The sequence below is a fragment of the Caretta caretta genome, chromosome 9 (assembly GCF_965140235.1).
Source record: "Caretta caretta isolate rCarCar2 chromosome 9, rCarCar1.hap1, whole genome shotgun sequence".
Taxonomy (NCBI): domain Eukaryota; kingdom Metazoa; phylum Chordata; order Testudines; family Cheloniidae; genus Caretta; species Caretta caretta.
In genome coordinates, this window is record NC_134214.1 from 5,504,031 (window position 1) to 5,523,496 (window position 19,466).

Here is a 19,466-nt window from a genome sequence, read left to right on the forward strand (position 1 = left end):
GAGCTGGTCAAAAAATCAAAGCAAAGTTTTTGCAAAGTTTGAGAACATTTTTAGTTTGAAGTTTTCAGAAAGAACTTTCCCAACGTTTCCATAGTTTTTTCAACAAAACTTTTCAGTACAGAACATTTTAAGTTATCAGTTCTCCTCCTCCTCCTCCCCCCACCCCCACCCCCGTTCCCCTTCCCATGATTTCTTTCCTTGTTTTCACTTGGACTCTGAAAGATGGCAAAAAAGGAAAAAGAGGGGAAAAGGAAGAGAAACGGGGGTAGCAAAATATTAAAACAAAACCAAAAAAATTCAGCTTTCATCAAAAAATGACAATGAACTTTTTTGTGTGTGCATAAAAAGGCCATTTTTCAGCAACAAAAACTGAAAAATCTCAACCAGTTCAAACATACAAATAGATAAATAGCTATAATTAGGGTGACCAGACAGCAAGTGTGAAAAATCGGGACAAGGTGGGGGGTAATAGGAGCCTATATAAGAAAAAGATCCAAAAATTGGGACTGTCCCTATAAAATCGGGACATCTGGTCACCCTAGCTATAATGACAATACTATGATTCTATAGTAATTCTGAGGAGGATGTAGTATTTCTGTACGAATCTGGGGACCCCACCCACCTATTATGACCATACCACAGAACCCTAACTCTCATTAGGAGAGTGAGTGCTTGCCGTTCTTCAGTCCCCTCCAGCAAGGAAAGTGTTAAACATGCCAGGTCTTCAAGGCACCCGATTTCCCCCCTCGTGGAACTCCCAGGGACAACTCCCACTGACGTCATTGGGAGCTGGAGCAGGCCCATGGCTCTCTGCGAAATTGTTCAACCCATACCGCTGCACCCCATTGCCCTGTTTGCGAAGCTCACAGTCCCCTTGTTGTGAGCGGGTCCCTCTGCCGTCATTTCCACGGGCTTGGCATCAGGCCCAGAGTGGCTAAAAACGTCACAGATATTTTTTAAGGAATGTCAAAACTGGGGAATCTTGGGAGAGCAAAAAAAATGCTTTGACACACCCCAGACATTCTCAGTCACAGCTGGAATTTGCAAGCCCATATGGTGGATCTGCAAAGCAGGGGACCACAACTCTCCTCAGCCCTCTCCCCACTGCACTTCCCCTTCCCCTGGCCAGGGAAAGGGAAAGGTCCTGAACCAGGAGGTGGCTGGGCTCTTTCTGAGAGAGGGAGCCGCATGGCAGCAGGAGAGAAGCCCTTGGAGTGGTGCGCAGGGCCGCCTGTGGACTAGGCTGTAAGATTGCAGGACATCACACAGCACTCATGGGGGAGCTCTTTAACTCTGTAACTCTTTAAGACTCTGTACCTATGGCAACTGCACCCTTTCCTGCCAGCCCATCTATAAACCTGAGTGGTTATTAGCACCCACCAGGGCTTCTCTCCAAGACGCGGTACACTGGGCACTTTAGTGGTACCCTGGGGCCTTGGGGTACAGAGCAGCTCCAATGACTACAGCCGCTTCTGCAGTCCATTTAGCTCCCCGGGAGGACACAGAAGGACTTAGGGATCGTAAGTTTCAGAAATAGAAACCTGCAGCCCTCTGAGAGTCTTTTTTTCCATTTAAATTAGAGCCACTGAAGGCACATTTAATCAAATGGCAGCAGCAGAGGCTGGCTGGGGCAGGAACAGGAAATGGTTAATAGTGTTTGCAAATAAAGGCGCAGAATGCTTGGTGCTTTTCAAATATTTCTCAGAAATTAGGAGGGTTTGTGCAGCTGATTTGCATGAAGCGCACAGCGGACCCTGTGGGGAAAGAGGGCCAGGTTGCTCAGAGCACAGCTGAGAGTAAGGAGCAGCAAGAGCCAGAGGGCATTTTTATATTTTAAAGGAGTAAACACCAAACACCCAGAGCGATTTTGTATGACAAAAATCAGGGGGATGCTAGCTAATGAATTAAACTGCTTATTGTCTTCACCCAGCAATGAATCTACAGGACAGCGATAGTAATAGTCAGTTATAATTTGTACGGCAATTGCACCTAGAGGCGACAACAAAGACTGAGCTCAACGGGCCAGAGGGCTGCACATTAGAGACAATCCTTTCCTCAGAGAGCTCGCAGTCTACATCGACAAGCCAGACAAAGGAGGGATTATTAGCTCCATTTGACAGATGGGTAACAGAGGCCCATCCCCAAGACACGCTGGGTATGTCGAAGCTGCAACTGGGAGTGACCCTCCTTACCCGGCACAACAGACTAGAGGGCTCAAGCTAGAGCACCAGAAATAACAGTGTGGACGTGGCAGCTTGCACTGCAGTTCAGACTAGCTCTGGGCCCTTCAGGGTCTGAGCTTGCGTGACTAGCCCAAGTCCCCGCGGCAGCTGCAACGTTCACGCTGCTAGCACAAGTCGGTCTACTTGGGCTGGGAGACTCACTCCAAGCTCATGTAGACATACCTTAAGTGACGTACCCAAGGTCACAATGGGCATCTGTGGCAGAGCCATAGCCCTCCTTAGTTCCCATCCAGTGTTAATCCTCAAATCAGCCTTCCTGCTGGAAGCCCTTTTCAACCTTTCTCTGGCCTTCAGGACCCCAAGGCACTGCACAAACTCCATAGGCCTGTTCCTTCTCCCCTGACTCATGAGAATACAGACAGGGACTTCCCCCTCCCGTTGATGTGAGTGGGGCTGCTTGTGAGGGTAAAACTATCAGGATTTGGTTTCTGGGATCACTTTACCACTGAAATGCAACCACCTCTGGAGGAGAGAGAAGCAGCTGGGCGCTCAGACGGAAGACAGTGCACAATGTGATAAGGGACAGGAGAGCAAGGCACGCTTCCAGCACATAAATATTACACAGGGATCTTTAATGTCTCTGCAGGCCAGGACCACAGGGCTTCAAATCTAGCTTGACAGCCCTCCCCATCATCTCCTACCATCCAAGTTTATTCACAAATGCTGGGCATCCTTTATCTGCACCTATCATATATTCCAGAGTAAGGGCCTACCCTGGAAGCTTTAATTAGGCAATTAATTAGACCACTCCTGTAAGGCCGACTCTTGCAAGCAGGGTTGTAGGATTGGGCCCTAATGAGATCCTTCCTCTAGCTTTATTGAGGTTATAACTGTCCAATCCCTCCTGCAAAGTGAATGTTCGTGAGGTTCTGATGAGTGCAAGCTCGGGGCAGGCTGCTTCCTTTGTTCGGTTTGCGGTGATTGAAAGGGTTTCAGATGCATAGTGTGTGGTCTGTATGTAGGAGCCAAGGTGGCCTAGCTGTGACAACAGAGACCTAGGAAGGCAGGCCCAGTGGGTTTAATCGTGGTGCTGCAGAAACTGTGTCACAGGGGCCTAGCCTGGGCTCAGAAACCTAGCACTGCTTCTCAGCAATAGTGTGATTGCTCCACAGTGGGAGCCAGGTTCCTTGGGACAGGTACTCTGTTGTTATGCATTTGTACCGCATCTAGCCAAGCGGTTCTTGACCTTTCCAGACGCCTGTCCCCCTTTCAGGGGTCTGATTTGTGTCACATACCCCCGAGTTTCACCTCACTTAGAAACTACTTGCTTACAAAATCAGACAAAGACACAAAAGTGTTACAGCCCACTCGTGCTGAAAAATAGCTTGCTGTCTCCTTTTTACCCTATATTTGTAAAATAAATCAACTGGAATATAAATATTGTCTGTACCTTTCAGCGTATGGTATATAGAGCCATATAACTGAGTCATGGTCTGTATGAAATTTTAGTTTGTACTGACTTGGCCAGTGCTCTTTATGGAGCCTCTTGTAAAACTAGGCAAATCTCTAGATAAGTTGATGTACCCCCTGGAAGACCCTTGTGTACCCCAGCAGAGAACCACTAACCTAGCACAATGGGGTGCTGCCATTGAGCAGGGCCTGTAGGCACAACCATTATAACCTGTTTGTTACTCTTCTGAAGGCAAGAACCGGCCTGGCAGCGAGATCCGTTTGACTGTGGACTCGTCTCCCTAAGGAAGCTGTAACTAACTCTGTCGCCTGGGGCATTTCAGACTGGTCTAGACAAACTACAAAGTCCAAAATAATTCCTTAGGCTGAACTATCTCTCCCTTGGGCTTAGCCCCAAACTGACCATTTCCTGAAAAGGTTGGTAAAATCCCAGGTGGGCATTTTTGGCGGGATCGACTTGAAAGCAATCCCTGGGCAAGTAGGAGCCACCATGCTGCAAATCACAGCAACAGCGGGAATATGTCAGCAGTAACAGAGATCAGATCCCCTGCTCCAAGCAATGCTGTCTGCTTAGCCCCACCATATATCCTATCTCATGAACTAGAGGGAAAATATCTATAGGGTCAGCAGTACAAGACCCATTGCCTAGAAAGGAGCAGGTCTGAGTCTATGCAATAGGGGCCACTGGTGCTAGCTAGTTCATGACAATATATTCTCAAGCATAGAATCGCAGAAATGTAGTGCTGGAAGGTGCCTTGAAAAGTCCAGCCTCCTGTGCTGGGCTGGACCAAGTAAATCTAGACTGTCCCTGGCAGGTGTTTGTCCAACCTGTTCTTAAATGCTTCCAATAATGGGGATTCCACAGACTCCTTTGGTAGTCTACTGTAGCGCATATGCTCTGTGCGTTGCTAACTCATTGACAAGTTATGCAGAAGACACCCCCCTTGCTGAAGGGGCTGTGCTTTTACAAGGAGATCAGAAGTTTCGATCTGTTGCTGCTAGAGAAAAAGGTAATAATTAGTCATTATTTGAAAAGGAAAGGCGTGGGTTTGAATGGGAAACATGAGATTGTACAGGCAGATGTCAAGCAAAGGCTGCCCGGCACCCACAAAACACAGCAGCAACGCACCGCAAGACACTGGAAAACAAACAAACAAACAGTCCCAGGCATTCAATCTGAACTATTAAAGGGAACTTCCCGCTGCAGTTAACTCCACTGCATTTGGAAAGTATGTGCAGTGATGCAGAAAAATGAAACACGTGGCCTTTTACTATTTGCAGCCTCTCCCTGTGGAGATAGGGGGAGCTGGGCCGTCAGAGGTACCATCTTTGACGCAACGCCACGGTCTTGTCCATTTGTCATCACCGAAGATTCCCTGGCACTTTTTGCAAGAGTCAGGGTGTGAACATCCCCAATGGCCAAACTCCAAGCTGGGTAATAATGGTCTCCAATCAGCAGCTTCAGCTGGAGACAGTCATTTTCACCTCCTACCCTCACCTGTTGTTTAGGGTAGATGCAGCACTCCACTCCAGAGATGGCTGAGTTTCAGCAGTGACTAAACCCATTCGACAAATGCTTTGAGACCCTTGTGGAGGCAAGGTGCCACGCACCGTACCCACGAGACGTCCTCATGATGCTGGTTGTATCAAGATAAACAAAAAAGGAAGCAGGATGTGAGCTGCTCGGAAGAAGATAGCGTTAGAAGCTTGGCTGTTTGCCAGCCTCCTTTGGGACACCTGCAAGGAGCTGCTGATCAGAAACCACAGTGGGCAAAAGAAAAGAAACACTCCTGCATGACGAATCAGGACTTTTTGAGGCGTCATATGAGGGGTTTAGGAAGAAACCCGTGGGCCAAATCCTTTCCCCGACGCTGGCCTCACCAGCACAGCGGGTGGTGTGGAGAGAATCTGCACAAGGGGCATGGGTGAAGTTGATGAAGTCCTGTACCCCGGCATGCAGAGGAAGCCATTCCCCTTGCAGGTGCAGGGCAGTCACAATGGCACAGAATGGCCATGGCCATCTCTCCCCTCCCTGTTAGGGGAGAGGATTGTCATGTTCCTCCCCCGAGCATACCCCAGGTGCTGAGGCTGCATGCAGGAGGGAGGACATGGCCCTGTTAAGAGATAAGAACATATGACTAGCTGGACCCTCTGTGCAGATATGGCCCCACAGTGATGCTGTGCACTGCAGATCTGGGTCTCTCTGCACCTTCTGGTGGCCTGTAGCGTGGTGAGATGGAGCATGCAGCAGCCCTTCCCAACCTTGCCAGTGTAATCAAACTACGACTTCGGCTGCCCCTCAAACTCCCCACACTCCCCTCCATTCTCTTCGCCCCACTCTGTAATTAAATGGGGATAGCCTACTGGGGCATGTACTGCTGGGAACAATCCTGCCCAGGAGGGCGTGGGTCATTGGGAAATGAGCTAAGAAATCTCTTCCTTTGAGTCTCTCATTCCATGGGCTGCTCCTAATAAATTTTGCGCGGGCGTATGTGCTTCTTTAGCTTAAGCAGTTGAGATTCATGCTTTTAACTCCAGAGGTCCTCCATTCAGCCCTGCAGAGGACGCTGGCCGGGCAGGGTTGTTGGATGCGCCCACAATGGGTATGCAACATAAAGGCCTCTGAGCATCTCCTCTTCCTGGCTGACTCCCTAGCAAGGAGTCCTATCTCACACCATCACCATTCAGCCACATTCACTTCCCCTTGAATAAAAATAATCAAATGATTCATTTTTTTAAAAAAGAAAGTAGCATGGGGCTGCTAAAAAAACAACAACAACTAAACAAGTTCCGATAAGGTATATTACGGCCTTGCATTTCCAGTAAAACAGGTATAGGCCTGTGTTGGGAGGAGGAGGTGTGACGGAAAAGTGAGCTACTTATTATCATGGTTTGTTACTTAATTACCACACGACTTATCGTCTTCCTTCCTTAATCTCACCCTTTGAAGCCCAACCAACCCCTGATGAATGGGGCTCTCTGCTCTTCCTTCCATGCCTTGCTGTGCCTCGGAATCAGAACAGGGATGGAAAAGCAGCTGCCATGAACAAAAGGCTAAGAATAACACCCAGCACTGGGGGGACGTAGAAATAAACGTGAGAGATCAGGGGTCCGAGGGAGCGAGCGAAGAGTCTGGCGAGCAAAAAAAGTGGGAAACTGACAAAAAAGAGTTCTAATAGGAAGTCAATTAACCAGGTCTCCTCCAAGGGTTCTGGAACGGCAAGTCAAACCGTTCTCTCCTAGCGTCTTCCTCCGACTCACTGTTCTGACCTGGAGCAAGCCACTTAGGCCAACATTTTTAAACACGGGTTGCCTAAAGTTCGATCCATCTTTAAGCCACCCCCGGGTGTGAGCATATGCACCTAAACGTACAGGGCAACGTGTAAAGAACTGAAAGGAAAATGCCAGTAGGCAGGCGAGTTGTATAAATGATCTGCAACCCAACTAGGGGGGTGAAGATTCTGCGGAGTAATGTTGCCACAGTCACTGCACACCTCCCTCCTGTTCCCCCTGCAGGCTGGCTCCTTCTTTCTGGGCTCTCCGAGGTTTCATTGATGTGTAGGACCCTCTCCAGGGGGTGGCCTTTAAAAGTCATATTTTATTGGTGTGTTGTTTCCAAGACACTGCCTCGGTCTAGAATATTTCTACCAAATAGTGGCTATTGTTTTTTTCTAAGAAGTCTAATCCTGCAAGGTGCTGAGCACTGCAAATTCCTATGGAAGTAGGTGGGAGCGAAAATGCTCAGTACTATGGGGATTAGGCTGTACAGTCTCTCTCTCTCTCTCTAGCTCCTCTGCACATGGAACCGTCTGACATCCTGCCATGTTTTTGGTTTTGGTGGACCTAGTTCGTTTAAGGTTTTATAGTTATCCTACCCCAGGATTCACGTATAGAGGGAAAGCAGAGAAGTTCCCCCTACCTCTATGTCATAGTACCCAGGTCTCCTGACTCCCAGGCAGATGCTCCCCGTAGGCCTTTGCACTTCCAATGTACTCCCCACGCATCCTCCCAGCCTCCTTATGAAGCAGGTAAATATGGAATCTTAGACCAAAGGTTCTCAACCTCTTTTGTTCTGAGGCCCCCCCAACAGGCTATAAAGAACTCCACGGCCCACCTGTGCCACGGTAACTGTTTTTCTGCATCTAAAAGCCAGGGTCGGCATTAGTGGGTAACAAGCAGGGCAATTGCCAGGGGCCCCCATGAAGCTACATTGCTCAGGCTTCAGCTTCAGCCCTCAGTGACGGGGCTCAGGGCCCTGGGCTTCAGCCCCATGCGGTGGGGCTTTGGCTTTCTGCCCTGGGCCCCAGGGAGTCTAATGCTGGCCCTCCTTGGAGGCCCCCCTGACCCCTACTCAAGGTCCCCTAGGGGGCCCCGGACCCCTGGTTGAGAACTACTGTCTTAGACCCACTTCCCTGCTGGCGAAACGTGAAGCACAGCAAGGGGATGGGAGTTGGGATGGTCCAGCAGCCAGTCAGTGGGAGAGCTGGGAGTGGAACCTAGGAGTCCTGACTTACAGCCAGAGGATAGCTGCCTACCCCGCTCCTTCCTCCGACCAATGACTCGATGGGGAGGAAGATACACTTATGTACCCACAGCAAACTGGAGAGTAACTCCTCCTTGAGATGAGACATGATACAGATTTCTGATCTGCCAGAAGATCATTTCCAGGCGATGCTTCACACTGTAGTGAGAGAGGAAAAAAAGCTTAGCGTGGGTGTTTTGCATGGGAGTCTGCTGTGCAGCTCAACTGCAGCTCCCTGTAACCCACTTGGCTGTGAGATCATTTATCTTTAGACACTATTTCTGCCTTCTTCACCATGGTTCACAGGCGAGAGCAAAGCAAAGGCTGCCATCATTGTTCTGTTCCTTCCTAAGTAAGGTCCTGCATTTCCTTATCATCTTTTACCCCACCAGATCCCATAGCAGAGAGGGCTCACCTCATCAACCACTGCAGTGCAGCCCCTCCTGCTCCTGGGAATGGAACAGGGGCAGGCAGCTGTTTCACAGAGCACAGCTCTTTAGGACAGGAAGTAAAGAATAACACACCTAGTCGAAATTGCAGGAGGAACTTAAATAGGCAAAAGGCAGCTGCCTGAGCTAGAATTTGGTCAAGACAACAGAATCAGCACTTTTATTTTTACCAGTAGCACCATGGGATCTTTAATGTTCACCAGCCCCACTTGGTATTTGTCCACACGTGGGTCCTTCAACTCTTTATCCCAAATATCTGCTTTTTAACTGAATTTCATCACTACAAAATGTATCACGGGCGGGAATCTCTTTCCACCTCCCTTTCAGTCATAGGCATTTTGTTGCTGTTCACTGAATGCCCGCAGGCTTTGTCTGGGCCTAGACTAGAGAACTGTTTGTCAGTCACCTCTCTTCCCAGTTCGCTGCAGGCTGCCACGCAGGCGTGTAACCAAAAAAGGATACCCTGTCGCTCTAGGGCATCTTCCTACATTGGCACGCAGGTCCCCTGTCCAGATGTGCACGTTTCTCCCTGGGCACATGCCCTCCCTGTCCAGATGAGCATCCTTCCACATGCCCCGGGCGTAGGCCCCCTCCGTCCAGATGTGCGGGCCTCCGCCCCCATCCAGATGTGCATCCTCCCTCCTCCAAGCCCTGGGCCCCTGCCCTCCCAGCCAGATGTGCCTCCTTCCCCAGGCCCCGGGCGTAGGCCCCCCCGTCCAGATGTGCGGGCCTCCGCCCCCATCCAGATGTGCATCCTCCCTCCTCCAAGCCCTGGGCCCCTGCCCTCCCAGCCAGATGTGCCTCCTTCCTCAGGCCCCGGGCGTAGGCCCCCCGTCCAGATGTGGGGGCCTCCGCCCCGCACAAGGGCGCGTGCCCCGCCGGCAGAAGTCAGCGCCCCGCCCGGTGCCGCGCAGCTCCCGGCCGCGCGGCGCTGGGGGGCGGGGCACTGGCTCGCGCGGCTCCCCCGTCACGTGACGGGGGGGGGCAGAGGCTTCCGGAAGCGGAAGCGAGGAGCGCCGGCCGGTTGCTGTGGTAACGCGGCGCGGCCGTGGCCATGGGGGAGCCGCTGGGCCAGCCGAGCCTCGAGAACTCGTACAGCCTGCGGCCGGCCTTCCAGCACAAGTGAGCGGCCGCGGCCGGCTGGGAGGGCCCTGGTTTGGGGGTTGGGAGGGACCGGGAGCAGTGAGGGCCCTGGGGGGTGTTGAGGGATGGAGTGGGGGACCCTGGGGGGTGGGGGAGGTGTTGGAGTGGGGGGGCTGGGGGAGGTGTTGGGAGATGGAGTGGGGAGGCTGGGGGGGAGATCCTGGGGGGGACTGGGAGCAGTGGGGAGGCTGGGGGGTGTTGAGGGATGGAGTGGGGGACCCTGGGGGGTGGGGGGAGTGTTGGAGTGGGGGGGCTGGGGGGAGGTGTTGGGAGATGGAGTGGGGGGGCTGGGGGGGAGATCCTGGGGGGGACTGGGAGCAGTGAGGGCCCTGGGGGGTGTTGAGGGATGGAGTGGGGGACCCTGGGGGGTGGGGGAGGTGTTGGAGTGGGGGGGCTGGGGGGAGGTGTTGGGAGATGGAGTGGGGGGGCTGGGGGGGACTGGGAGCAGTGAGGGCCCTGGGGGGTGTTGAGGGATGGAGTGGGGGACCCTGGGGGGTGGGGGGAAGTGTTGGAGTGGGGGGGCTGGGGGGAGGTGTTGGGAGATGGAGTGAGGGGGGGATCCTGGGGGAGATGGGGAGCAGTGAGGTGTTGAGGGATGGAGCGGGGAACCCTGGGGGGTGGGGAGATGTTGGAGTGGGGTGGCTAGGGGGCCCCTGGAGGGTGGGGAGTAGCGAGGGCCTGGGGAGGGGGGTGGAATCTTCAATCCTGCCCCATCCCTCCTCCCCCCGCCACCTCCCTGAACACCGTTTTTTGTGAGGTCCAGAGGAAAGGTTGCCATTGCCCCCCATTCGCTGTCCCCTCAATTCTGTGTGGGGAAGGGAAGGTGGGTGTGGACAGTTACCCTTCTCATCTATGCTTGGAGGTATGTGTAACAGGGTTGGCACCCACCTCTCAGGAGTGCCCCCTTCGGTTTGGGCATCTCGGCATTCTTTAGGTCAGGAGCCCCCTTTCCGTGGTTCTCAAGCACTCAGCCCTCCAGCCATGTGACACTGTCTGCATGTTAACCAGCACACACCCCTTCTTGGGTATACAGTCCACAGAGACCTAGCTCAGTACCCCTCTGGTGGTCTCTCTCTCTAGCCCTCCTTTGGCTTTAGCCTTTACATAGTCTGGCCCTGGTATGGGGCCATATCCCCAGGGCTTCCTCCCTGGAGACACTAGCTTTCTGTAGCCCTCCTCAGGCTCAGTTCCTAGCAGCCAGCCAGGAGCCCCCCCAAGTCCCTGCCAGCAGACTTGGCTGTCCATAGTTCTGCTGTTCTTCCAGGCCTCCAGTCCATTCTTCTCCTGCTCCATGCAGCAACTAACTACTGCTCTGTTCTGCAGCCCTTCTTATATGGCCCTCCTGGGCCCTGATTGTTTGCTTCCCCTGCAGCCACTCTAAGCTGCTTGGAGGCCTCTCTACTGCTCCTTTCCTGGGATGGGAGCGGCAGAACCCTGAGTTCCTCCAGCAGGGGGCCTTTGGGCCTAGTCCACCCTATCACAGTATAACTATGATCCAGTATTAATTTTATTTGCCCATCTACCTGACTAGAATGTAGAGCTGGTGGGTGTGTACAGTTTTGCAAGGTTGGTTAACTAGCTTCCACTTTTGCTGCTCTTTTAATGCATTTCCACTTGCCGAGAATGAAAGGTGAATTTTTCCACATAGCTACATTTCATCCTGTACTGTGAACTTTCTGAGATTTAGGATTTTTTTCCCCTGTTAGATTCCGATCTTCTGCAGTAAAAGAGTGCATCCATGCGATACTGAAAGAGAATCTAGCCAATGTGCAATACAACCCAGAGGAAACGCCGGGGCTCACACAGTCCTTATCAGAGACAATTAAAGATAGACTGAAAGGTAATGAGGATTGGTGGGGAAACTGCCTCTTTCCTTACTGAATTTGTTCCTTTCTTTTGCAAGTATTGATTCTCTCCTCTGTTTTTTAAAACTCCTCGATCACTGATGACTGACCACAACTCTATATTATTTAATAAACTAGTATATATGTACATGGTGCTTTATAACTTGGTCTCAGTCTTGAGGATCTTAACATTTAATTCAGACAAATCTGATTACATACAGACCCACTGGTGAGAGAGATCAGCTTAGGAAGTATCATGGAAGAAGTAGAATGCATGGAGCATGGGTAGCATGGAAGAAGGGGCATAACTGAGAGTTGGAGAGCGAGACCAGGACCTGATTCTGACCTCACTTCCATAAATGGAATCACTCCTGGTTTAGCCTGGTGTAAATGAGATCAGAATCAGGTCCAAAGGGACCACACTGGGAATCAGACTCATTGGGAGCAGCTGAGGGAAAGGTAAGAGACTAGGGAGCAAGAGGCTGTGGGTCATGACATCATCATGTACTGATGGCATGTTGCAGCATAGCAGTGTTGTTTCAGAACATTGCTTTGCATGTTTTCGATTCCAGAAGTTATTTCAGGACCCATTAAATGTTCCCCACGTCCAATTCTGGAATAACTACACAGATGAGAGTCAGCATTATCATTTTGGGAATAGGGTTGTACTCTCTCTGCTGTCTGCCTTTGCAGCAAGAGAACCAAAATATCATGAGTTCCTGCATTAATAGTGTGTTTTAGATCTCCCTTACAGAGATGCTAATTTTAAAATAGATTATGTAGCATACGTCGTCTGAGCTATACCCAGGACCTGATTTCAGTGCTTTATAAAGATATACATGGTGCCCTGAGGCAGGAGTGGCCCAATACAGCCCACAGGATTTTGCCTGACTTCTGTGTCTGCTGTCATCTTGAATAAGGAATGATGCTGTGAGCACTACCAGATCTCGCATGTCACACTGCATCTTGCAGCGGAGATACAAATGGAGTGTAGCATGCTGGAGTCTTGCCTTATTGAAGATAGAGGCAGTGTTCTATTTTAAGCAAATTTGTTTTGGCTCTTGCATTTCTGGCGAGTTGCCAGTTTCACCCCCTCTACCAAATTGGTATCACCTATACCCTGACGGAACAGTATCTATTTGCTGTTCTTTTGGAATAGAACCAGACAGCTTTGTAGTCATGTAGCTCAGATCTGTGCATGCTCTCATGCTCTACTACTAAAACAGGAATGTTAAAGATACTAGTAATACATGGCAGAAACAGCAATCAATTTCCTCAAGATCAGAACAATTTTAAAATAATTCAGATGACTTGAAACTTCTGGGTTTCATGTAACAGCCTCGCTTCTACTCTGACCCTTTTGTTTTCATGGGATTTTTTTTTTAACCCTGGAAAGTTGTCTAATTGGCATGGTTGGTGTTTGTTGTATCTGTTTGAGAGGTTTTTCCTCTCCCTATCCTGTGTTTCAAAGGTGTTGAGCACCTGCAACTCCCATTTATTTGAATCAGATTCTGGTGCTCAGCACTTATGAAAGTGAGGCCATTAGGCAGCTTATCTACTGTACATAGCATTCATTTCACTGCCCATTGGAAACTAAGAGTTTCTAGTTACAAAATAAATAGCTCTCTCCCTGTGTCCTGTCTGACTATAATAAAATTCTGTACTCTTCCATTTTGAAACTGTTCATTTTTCTCCCTCTTACTCTGCAGCAGAGGGATTTCACCGATATAAAATGGTGGTGCAGGTTGTGATTGGAGAACAGAGAGGTGAAGGAGTGAAGTAAGTTTTGTGCATTTCAGGTGTCTTGCTTTTGTCATCCTCATCAAGAGTTAATACAGCAACACAACCTTGCTCCTAACTCTCTGAGACAGGCAAGTGTTCTGCAGGAGGTCAGACTAGATAATCACTATGGTCCCTTCTGGACTTAAAATCTTTAAAACATAGCTCATGTCACAGAGTTCTCTCTGCTGTAATTAGCAAAGCAAGGCTGTTCGTATCCTCTTGTTAGGCAGCAATTTACTAAGGGCCAGATTTTCAAAAGTGCCCATCTCCCATTTAGGCCCCCAAATAAGTATCTAGACTTTCAAAAGAGCTTAGCACCCAACATGTAGAATTCTCTTAAAAATCTGACCTCAATTGTGGGTGCTGAGCACTTGAAAATATGGCCCCAAATGCTGGTGATTAGAGAAGAATTCTTACATGTTGACATAGAAAGATTGTGGCTTCCACTAGTGCTGAGCTAAGAAAAGAACGTGTTGAACAACCCAGGAAGTAGGTAATCTGTATCTGCTGGGTTTATCTTCAGTATCTGTGTGCTCCTCAATGAGATAAATGCAACAGATAAGGGTAATCAGATCTCATACCCTTTGTGTAAGCTGATTAGAGATCAGGAAAGAATATCTCTTCCCTGTGCATTACATCACGTACATTTGGCGAGATATAATGTGTGTGTGGTGGTCCCCTTCCTCTAAACCATCTCCATGCGGGCCACTGTCTGAGGCAGGATACCAAACTCGATGGACCAATGATGTAATCCAATCTGATGAATCCTGTGTTGTTGAGCTTGAGGCAACAGCACCAGAACCGGGGGCCCAGGATGCCATGGCCCCCCCACTTCTTAATACGGGCGTAGTTTGGAGGGCAGTGGGGCGGTGCTGGCCGAAGGCTTGAAGTTTAGGGGGGCAGCACCACTGCAAAGTGCATCCCCTGCTGGTGCTGCTCCGCAGCTGCCCAAGGCTTCCAGTCTGGGGGGGCAATGCAACTCCCTACTCTCCAAACTACAGCCATGTTAAAAAGTGGGGGGCAGGGCCCCTGGGCCCCCCCAGTTCCAGCACTGATGACCCCCTCACTTCTACAAGGTTCTGGCGCCCTTAACTTGGTGTATAAACCATTGGAGGAAATTCTCTAGCCTGTTATGCAGGAGGATGGACTACATTTATCATAATGGTTCCTTCTGGTCTTAAAACCTTAAGTTCTTTGCTATGGGGTATCAAGTTGGCCCGCCTGAGCTCTTATTGACTCAGATAGTGTCTGAGGTGGGGAAATTGCAAGTAATGCTCTCCCTAACTCTCTGAAAAACATCAACTTCATCCAGCACAAAGTCACATTCCCAAGTCCAAATGAGCTGGTTTTGTTCTTCAAAGGAAAACAACTCTTGGCTTTCAGGGAAAGTAGTGACCAGGTATTCATATCTCAGTTTACCCCCCCAGGTTGCCGTGTTAATGGCTTATCCCAATTCATTTGTTTAGCATGGCTGCGCGGTGTTTCTGGGATGCTGACACTGACAACTATGCCCAGGATGTTTTTATTAATGTGAGTATTTGCAATTTTTCCCGGGGAAAATTAAGTGAATCTGTTCTGTGTGTATTTATAGAGAGAGAGATTCTGATCACAGAATGTGGACTTGATACATTAACCTCTAGGCCATTTGTTTGTACTAAGTACCAAGACAATACGGAAAAAAATACCAATAGTCAGGAGTGGAATTTGTATAGGCCCCAATTCAGCAGTGTGTCCCTATTCAGCAAAGCACTTGATGATGATACTACAGAACTTAGATCTTACATAGTGCTTTTCATCCAAGATCTCAAAGCACTTCACAAAGGAGGTGGGTATTCTTAGCTCCATTTTACAGCTAGGGAAACTGTAGCACAGGGAGGTAAAGTTACCTAAGGCCATGTTTAATGCTTTGCTAGTCAGAGTACAGGACTGGAAACCAGGATATCCTGAGCTTTGCCACTGACTATCCTCTGACCTTGAACTAGTCACTGAACTCCTCTGCAAAATGAAGATAATATTGGGGTGCTGAGAATTAATGTTTGTAAAGTATTGTGGAGAAGAAAAGCCCTGCTTACATTCTAAGTATTTAAGCAGTTAAAAGTGAATCAGATACCATAAGGATGTCTTCTGCAAAACTTGAACCTGTGTTATTTGTCATCTTTAACCATTTAGTGCAGCATCAGGATTTCTAAGTTTTTAGTGCATAATAAAATGACTTTAAAATAAAAGACAAAAACTTGGTGTGCAAGTTGTTTTAGTCTGGTTTTTTTTTAAACACTCTTAAGTTCTTGTCTAGATTTTCTTTATACCAAATTAAGGACATAACAAAAATGTAATCTTTGAACTTTTAGTTGGGCTTCAATATGATCACCTGTTTCAGTGAGAGGAGTACACTTTTGTTAAAACTAATATGCTTCTCTATTGTTTTCTCAGGACAGTCTGTTCTGCGTGGTAGCTGCATTTGGCTGTTTCTATTACTGATGCCAGTGAAGACTGCAGAAAAGTACTACAGTAATTTTAGAGAGGAGTTATTTTGTTTGGTTTTCTTCAATAATTTATACTAAGGAGGAGTGTACTCATGTTTTCTCAAAGTAGCAGACTTACAATTGTACAAAGCCTGCTCACTGTATCTCTATAATACACTGATGTGTCCACAACTTCCTCTTCTTTCCTGCTTGTATAAATATAGCTTTGTAGCATATTGTTATTCTTTTGTCTTTTTAATCATCCTTCCTGCTTTGTGCAAAATGGATTTATTAACTCCTAGGAGCCAGATATAGTGCCTTAAAAGGACTAGATTGCTTTTATTATGGACTTGTTTCCATAATGTAATAAATATTTATGATCAATGTAATATAATAAATACAAATGTATATATTATACCTTTTCCCAGCTTTGTCCATACCTATGTATCTGACCTTGTCTCTTTTAGCACTAGCATCTGCTCCCTCAACTCCACCAAATATGCCAGCCTTGAATGTTCATATAGCTGCTTCTCCCACAAATGTCTCCGTGTTTCCTGCCGTGGCTAGAATGCCCTTCTTCAGCTAGGCCAGAAGGCCACTACTCTGTCCTCTTGTAAATCCCTCCTCAAGACCACCTATGGCTGTGATGCTTATCAGAAACCGTGGTTCAATCTAGCTAACGTTAATTGGCCAGTTGGGGAGAGCTGATATTTAGGAAGAAAAACAATTTAAATGATTCAGAGCCATTAAGTCGGACTCATTATTAGGCTGTGTGACTAATGATTCTATGACCGTTACCCTCATCCTTCCTTCCTGTCATTTGCTAAATTCACTGGTTGCGTCTTGTTTCACATTCGGCCCAGATCCTGCAAAAACTGACAGCTCACATGCTTAACTTTAGCATGTGAGTTGTCTCATTGCCAAGTTAAGCATGTGCTTAAGTGGTTGCAGGATCGTGGCCTCAGTTTCTAAGCACTATGAGGCAGGGACCCAGTCTACTTATTTGTCCATGCAGAGCTCATCACAGTAGGACTCCAATGCTGAGTGGGATCGCTGGATGCTACCACAGTATAAATTAGCAAACAAAAACTACGTTTAGTGACAGTTAAGGTTGCAGCAGGGCACATCCCTCCATCCCAACCCTTAAAAACAGGGAAATTAAGGGAAAGACATGTGCATTCCTTTCCACCTTCACATCACCTGCAACAGAGAGCTAACACACTCTAGTGCGTCATAACACTTCACTCCCATCTCCACCAGCTACCCAAAAGCCATACGTACCCTGGCTGCATCCAACTTGAACTCTGCTACAAAACCTTGGCAGTGACCTCATATGCTTTTTATGTATCAACCAATCAGCACATCTGACTGTCACCCATTCATGCATTTGGGAATTTATTTTGCTTTAACGCTGCAAGTTGGCTGAAGCTGAGGTACAAAGAAAAGTGAGACAATCCAGTGAAAAGGGACCAGGAGGGGTGATTTTAAACTCTTGTTCTTTCTATACCAATTAATTTTTCACCAAACCACTGTGAAAAATTAGATTTCTTATGAAAATGGGATTTTTACAAACAAAAGGGTTAACGCTCCTGTCAAATCGAACTCCGTAACACAACCCTGCTATAATCTACCCAAGCTAACTGATGGTATCTTCCCCCTTTTTCAAGAAACATGTAACAGCTCCGGCTCTAGAGAAAACATACTGCAATACAGTACTTTGCCCCAACTATGCTAGTTGCCTAGATGAAGTGAGCTGTAGCTCACGAAAGCTTCTGCTCAAATAAACTGGTTCGTCTCTAAGGTGCCACAAGTCCTCCTGTTCTTTTTGCGGATACAGACTAACACGGCTGCTACCCTGAAACCTAGATAAGTTAATGTACAAGTTGTGATGCAGCAACCTTCCATTTTTAGGTTTGGTTTTGATGGCTAATAGAATCCATTAACACACAAAGGGTCTCCCAGGCCTTAAGGCAAAGCAACCTGCTTCCAGCCCCAAGGCAGACATTTGCGTGTAATATGAGACCTAGTGCATGTGGTTGTCTCCCTCTAGTGGCTGGCCCCAGCCATGGTAAGAACCTGTCATTTCCTGACACAGTCCTCCATAAATGAGCTATGTTTCCCCCTTGTGGATCTCAGAGGCCCCATAGCACTATTGCCTGGGGATCCTGCCCCACACTAAGCCCCGCCCCTCACTTCCAACCCCCTTCTTCCAGCAATGCAACTACTGCAGCTCCCTTTGTTTTAAATCTTGTCTCTCTTCCTTCCTTCTGGTGGATCACTGAGGTTTTAATCCCTCTCGCCCTTCCAGCACGGCCCCACCTTGTCAGGCTTCTTCTGCACCCTCAGAATGGCAGATCGGCCGCGAAAGCACCACAGCAAATCCAAAAGGTGCTCAGTGTGTGAGGCTCCCTTTCCAGGAACATCAGAGGGAGAACTGTGTCCTATGTGCTGCCAGCCCGCCTCCCCCTTCTCTGTCACAGGGTTGGGCTTTGAGTCAAAGTGGCGTGATGGGGCCGTATCTCCTGCACGTAGCCAGGACTCCACCGGGGAGCCGTGGGACTCACAGGAGGAGGAAACTCCTCCACCATTGCCACGCTGGGTAAGTTAAGCAAAGCCCCCCTCTTATGAAGGGAAGGAGTTTCACAGGCTCCTACCCCAGTTCCTCAGGCAGGTGCTTTCCTTCCTGATCTCAAAGCCCTCACACCAGTTCACCAAGATTTTCCATCAAAAGATGATGCCCCTGCCAACTGCCTACATGATCAGGGCCTCAACAGACACTCTGCAGTTTGTTGTGAGTAACTGATACGTGCCACACCTCGCCTGTGTGTGATATGCTACAATTGCTAAGAATCAGACACTGATTAAAATGCTGGAGCTGTGTTTATGTTGCAGTGGGTGCAGAGCTTGAAACACACTCTTGTCCATGCAGCCCCGTGCTGATATTAAATATGCAAATAGCACACCTCATGAGGGACCCAGGTTGGCAAACAAACCTAGTAGGTGGCTCAGCACTCACAGGAAACCCTACAATAACAAACATGGTCAACCTGTGGAACTCATTGCCAGGGGATATTGTGAAGGCCAAAAGTATAATTGGGTTCAAAAAAGAATTAGGTAAATTCATGGAGGATAGGTCTGCCAAGGGCTATTAGCCAAGATGGTCAGGAACGCAAACCCTAAGCCCTTAGATGTTCCTAAGCCCCTGACTGCCAGAAGTTGGGACAGGATGACAGGAGATGGGTCTCTAGATAATTTCCCTGTTCTGTCCATTTTCTCTGAAGCATCTGGCCCCGGGCACTGTCAGAGGCAGGATACTGGGCTAGATGGACCACTGATCTGACCCAGTACGGCCGTTCCTATGATGCACATGATCCAGTGCTGAGGACTAACTCTGCCATAACAGACTCAGCCTGGGCATCTCGCGGTCGTGAGCGTGACCCTCCGCTCCGATCCGTGGCCTGCACAGCCTGAGAATTAACGAGTGAATCTAAAATGCGCAAGGGGACGTGGGGCTGGACTACTAACAACCCGAAGATAACAAACCTTCTCTGCTGAGCCTGGAGGCCACCGGGAAACCCTTTTGTAAAACTGGGGCCCTCGGCCTCCCCGCA

At 48.8% G+C, this 19,466-nt stretch overlaps 1 protein-coding gene across 2 annotated transcripts; it reads left to right on the top strand.

Annotated features, from left to right (window-relative positions):
• The first annotated feature begins 9,588 nt into the window (after nt 1-9,588).
• DYNLT2B (dynein light chain Tctex-type 2B) lies at nt 9,589-16,277 on the top strand. Of its 2 annotated transcripts, XM_048864813.2 has the most exons (5): nt 9,589-9,746; nt 11,474-11,607; nt 13,321-13,390; nt 14,860-14,923; nt 15,824-16,277. In XM_048864813.2, exons 1-5 carry the CDS (start codon nt 9,679-9,681, stop codon nt 15,869-15,871), a joined length of 384 nt encoding a protein of 127 aa, XP_048720770.1. In that variant the 5' UTR covers nt 9,589-9,678; the 3' UTR covers nt 15,872-16,277. The 2 variants fall into 2 exon arrangements, with proteins under 2 accessions (XP_048720770.1, XP_048720771.1); XM_048864814.2 differs by lacking the exon at nt 15,824-16,277 and having other exon boundaries at nt 14,808-14,897.
• The last annotated feature ends 3,189 nt before the right edge of the window (nt 16,278-19,466 follow it).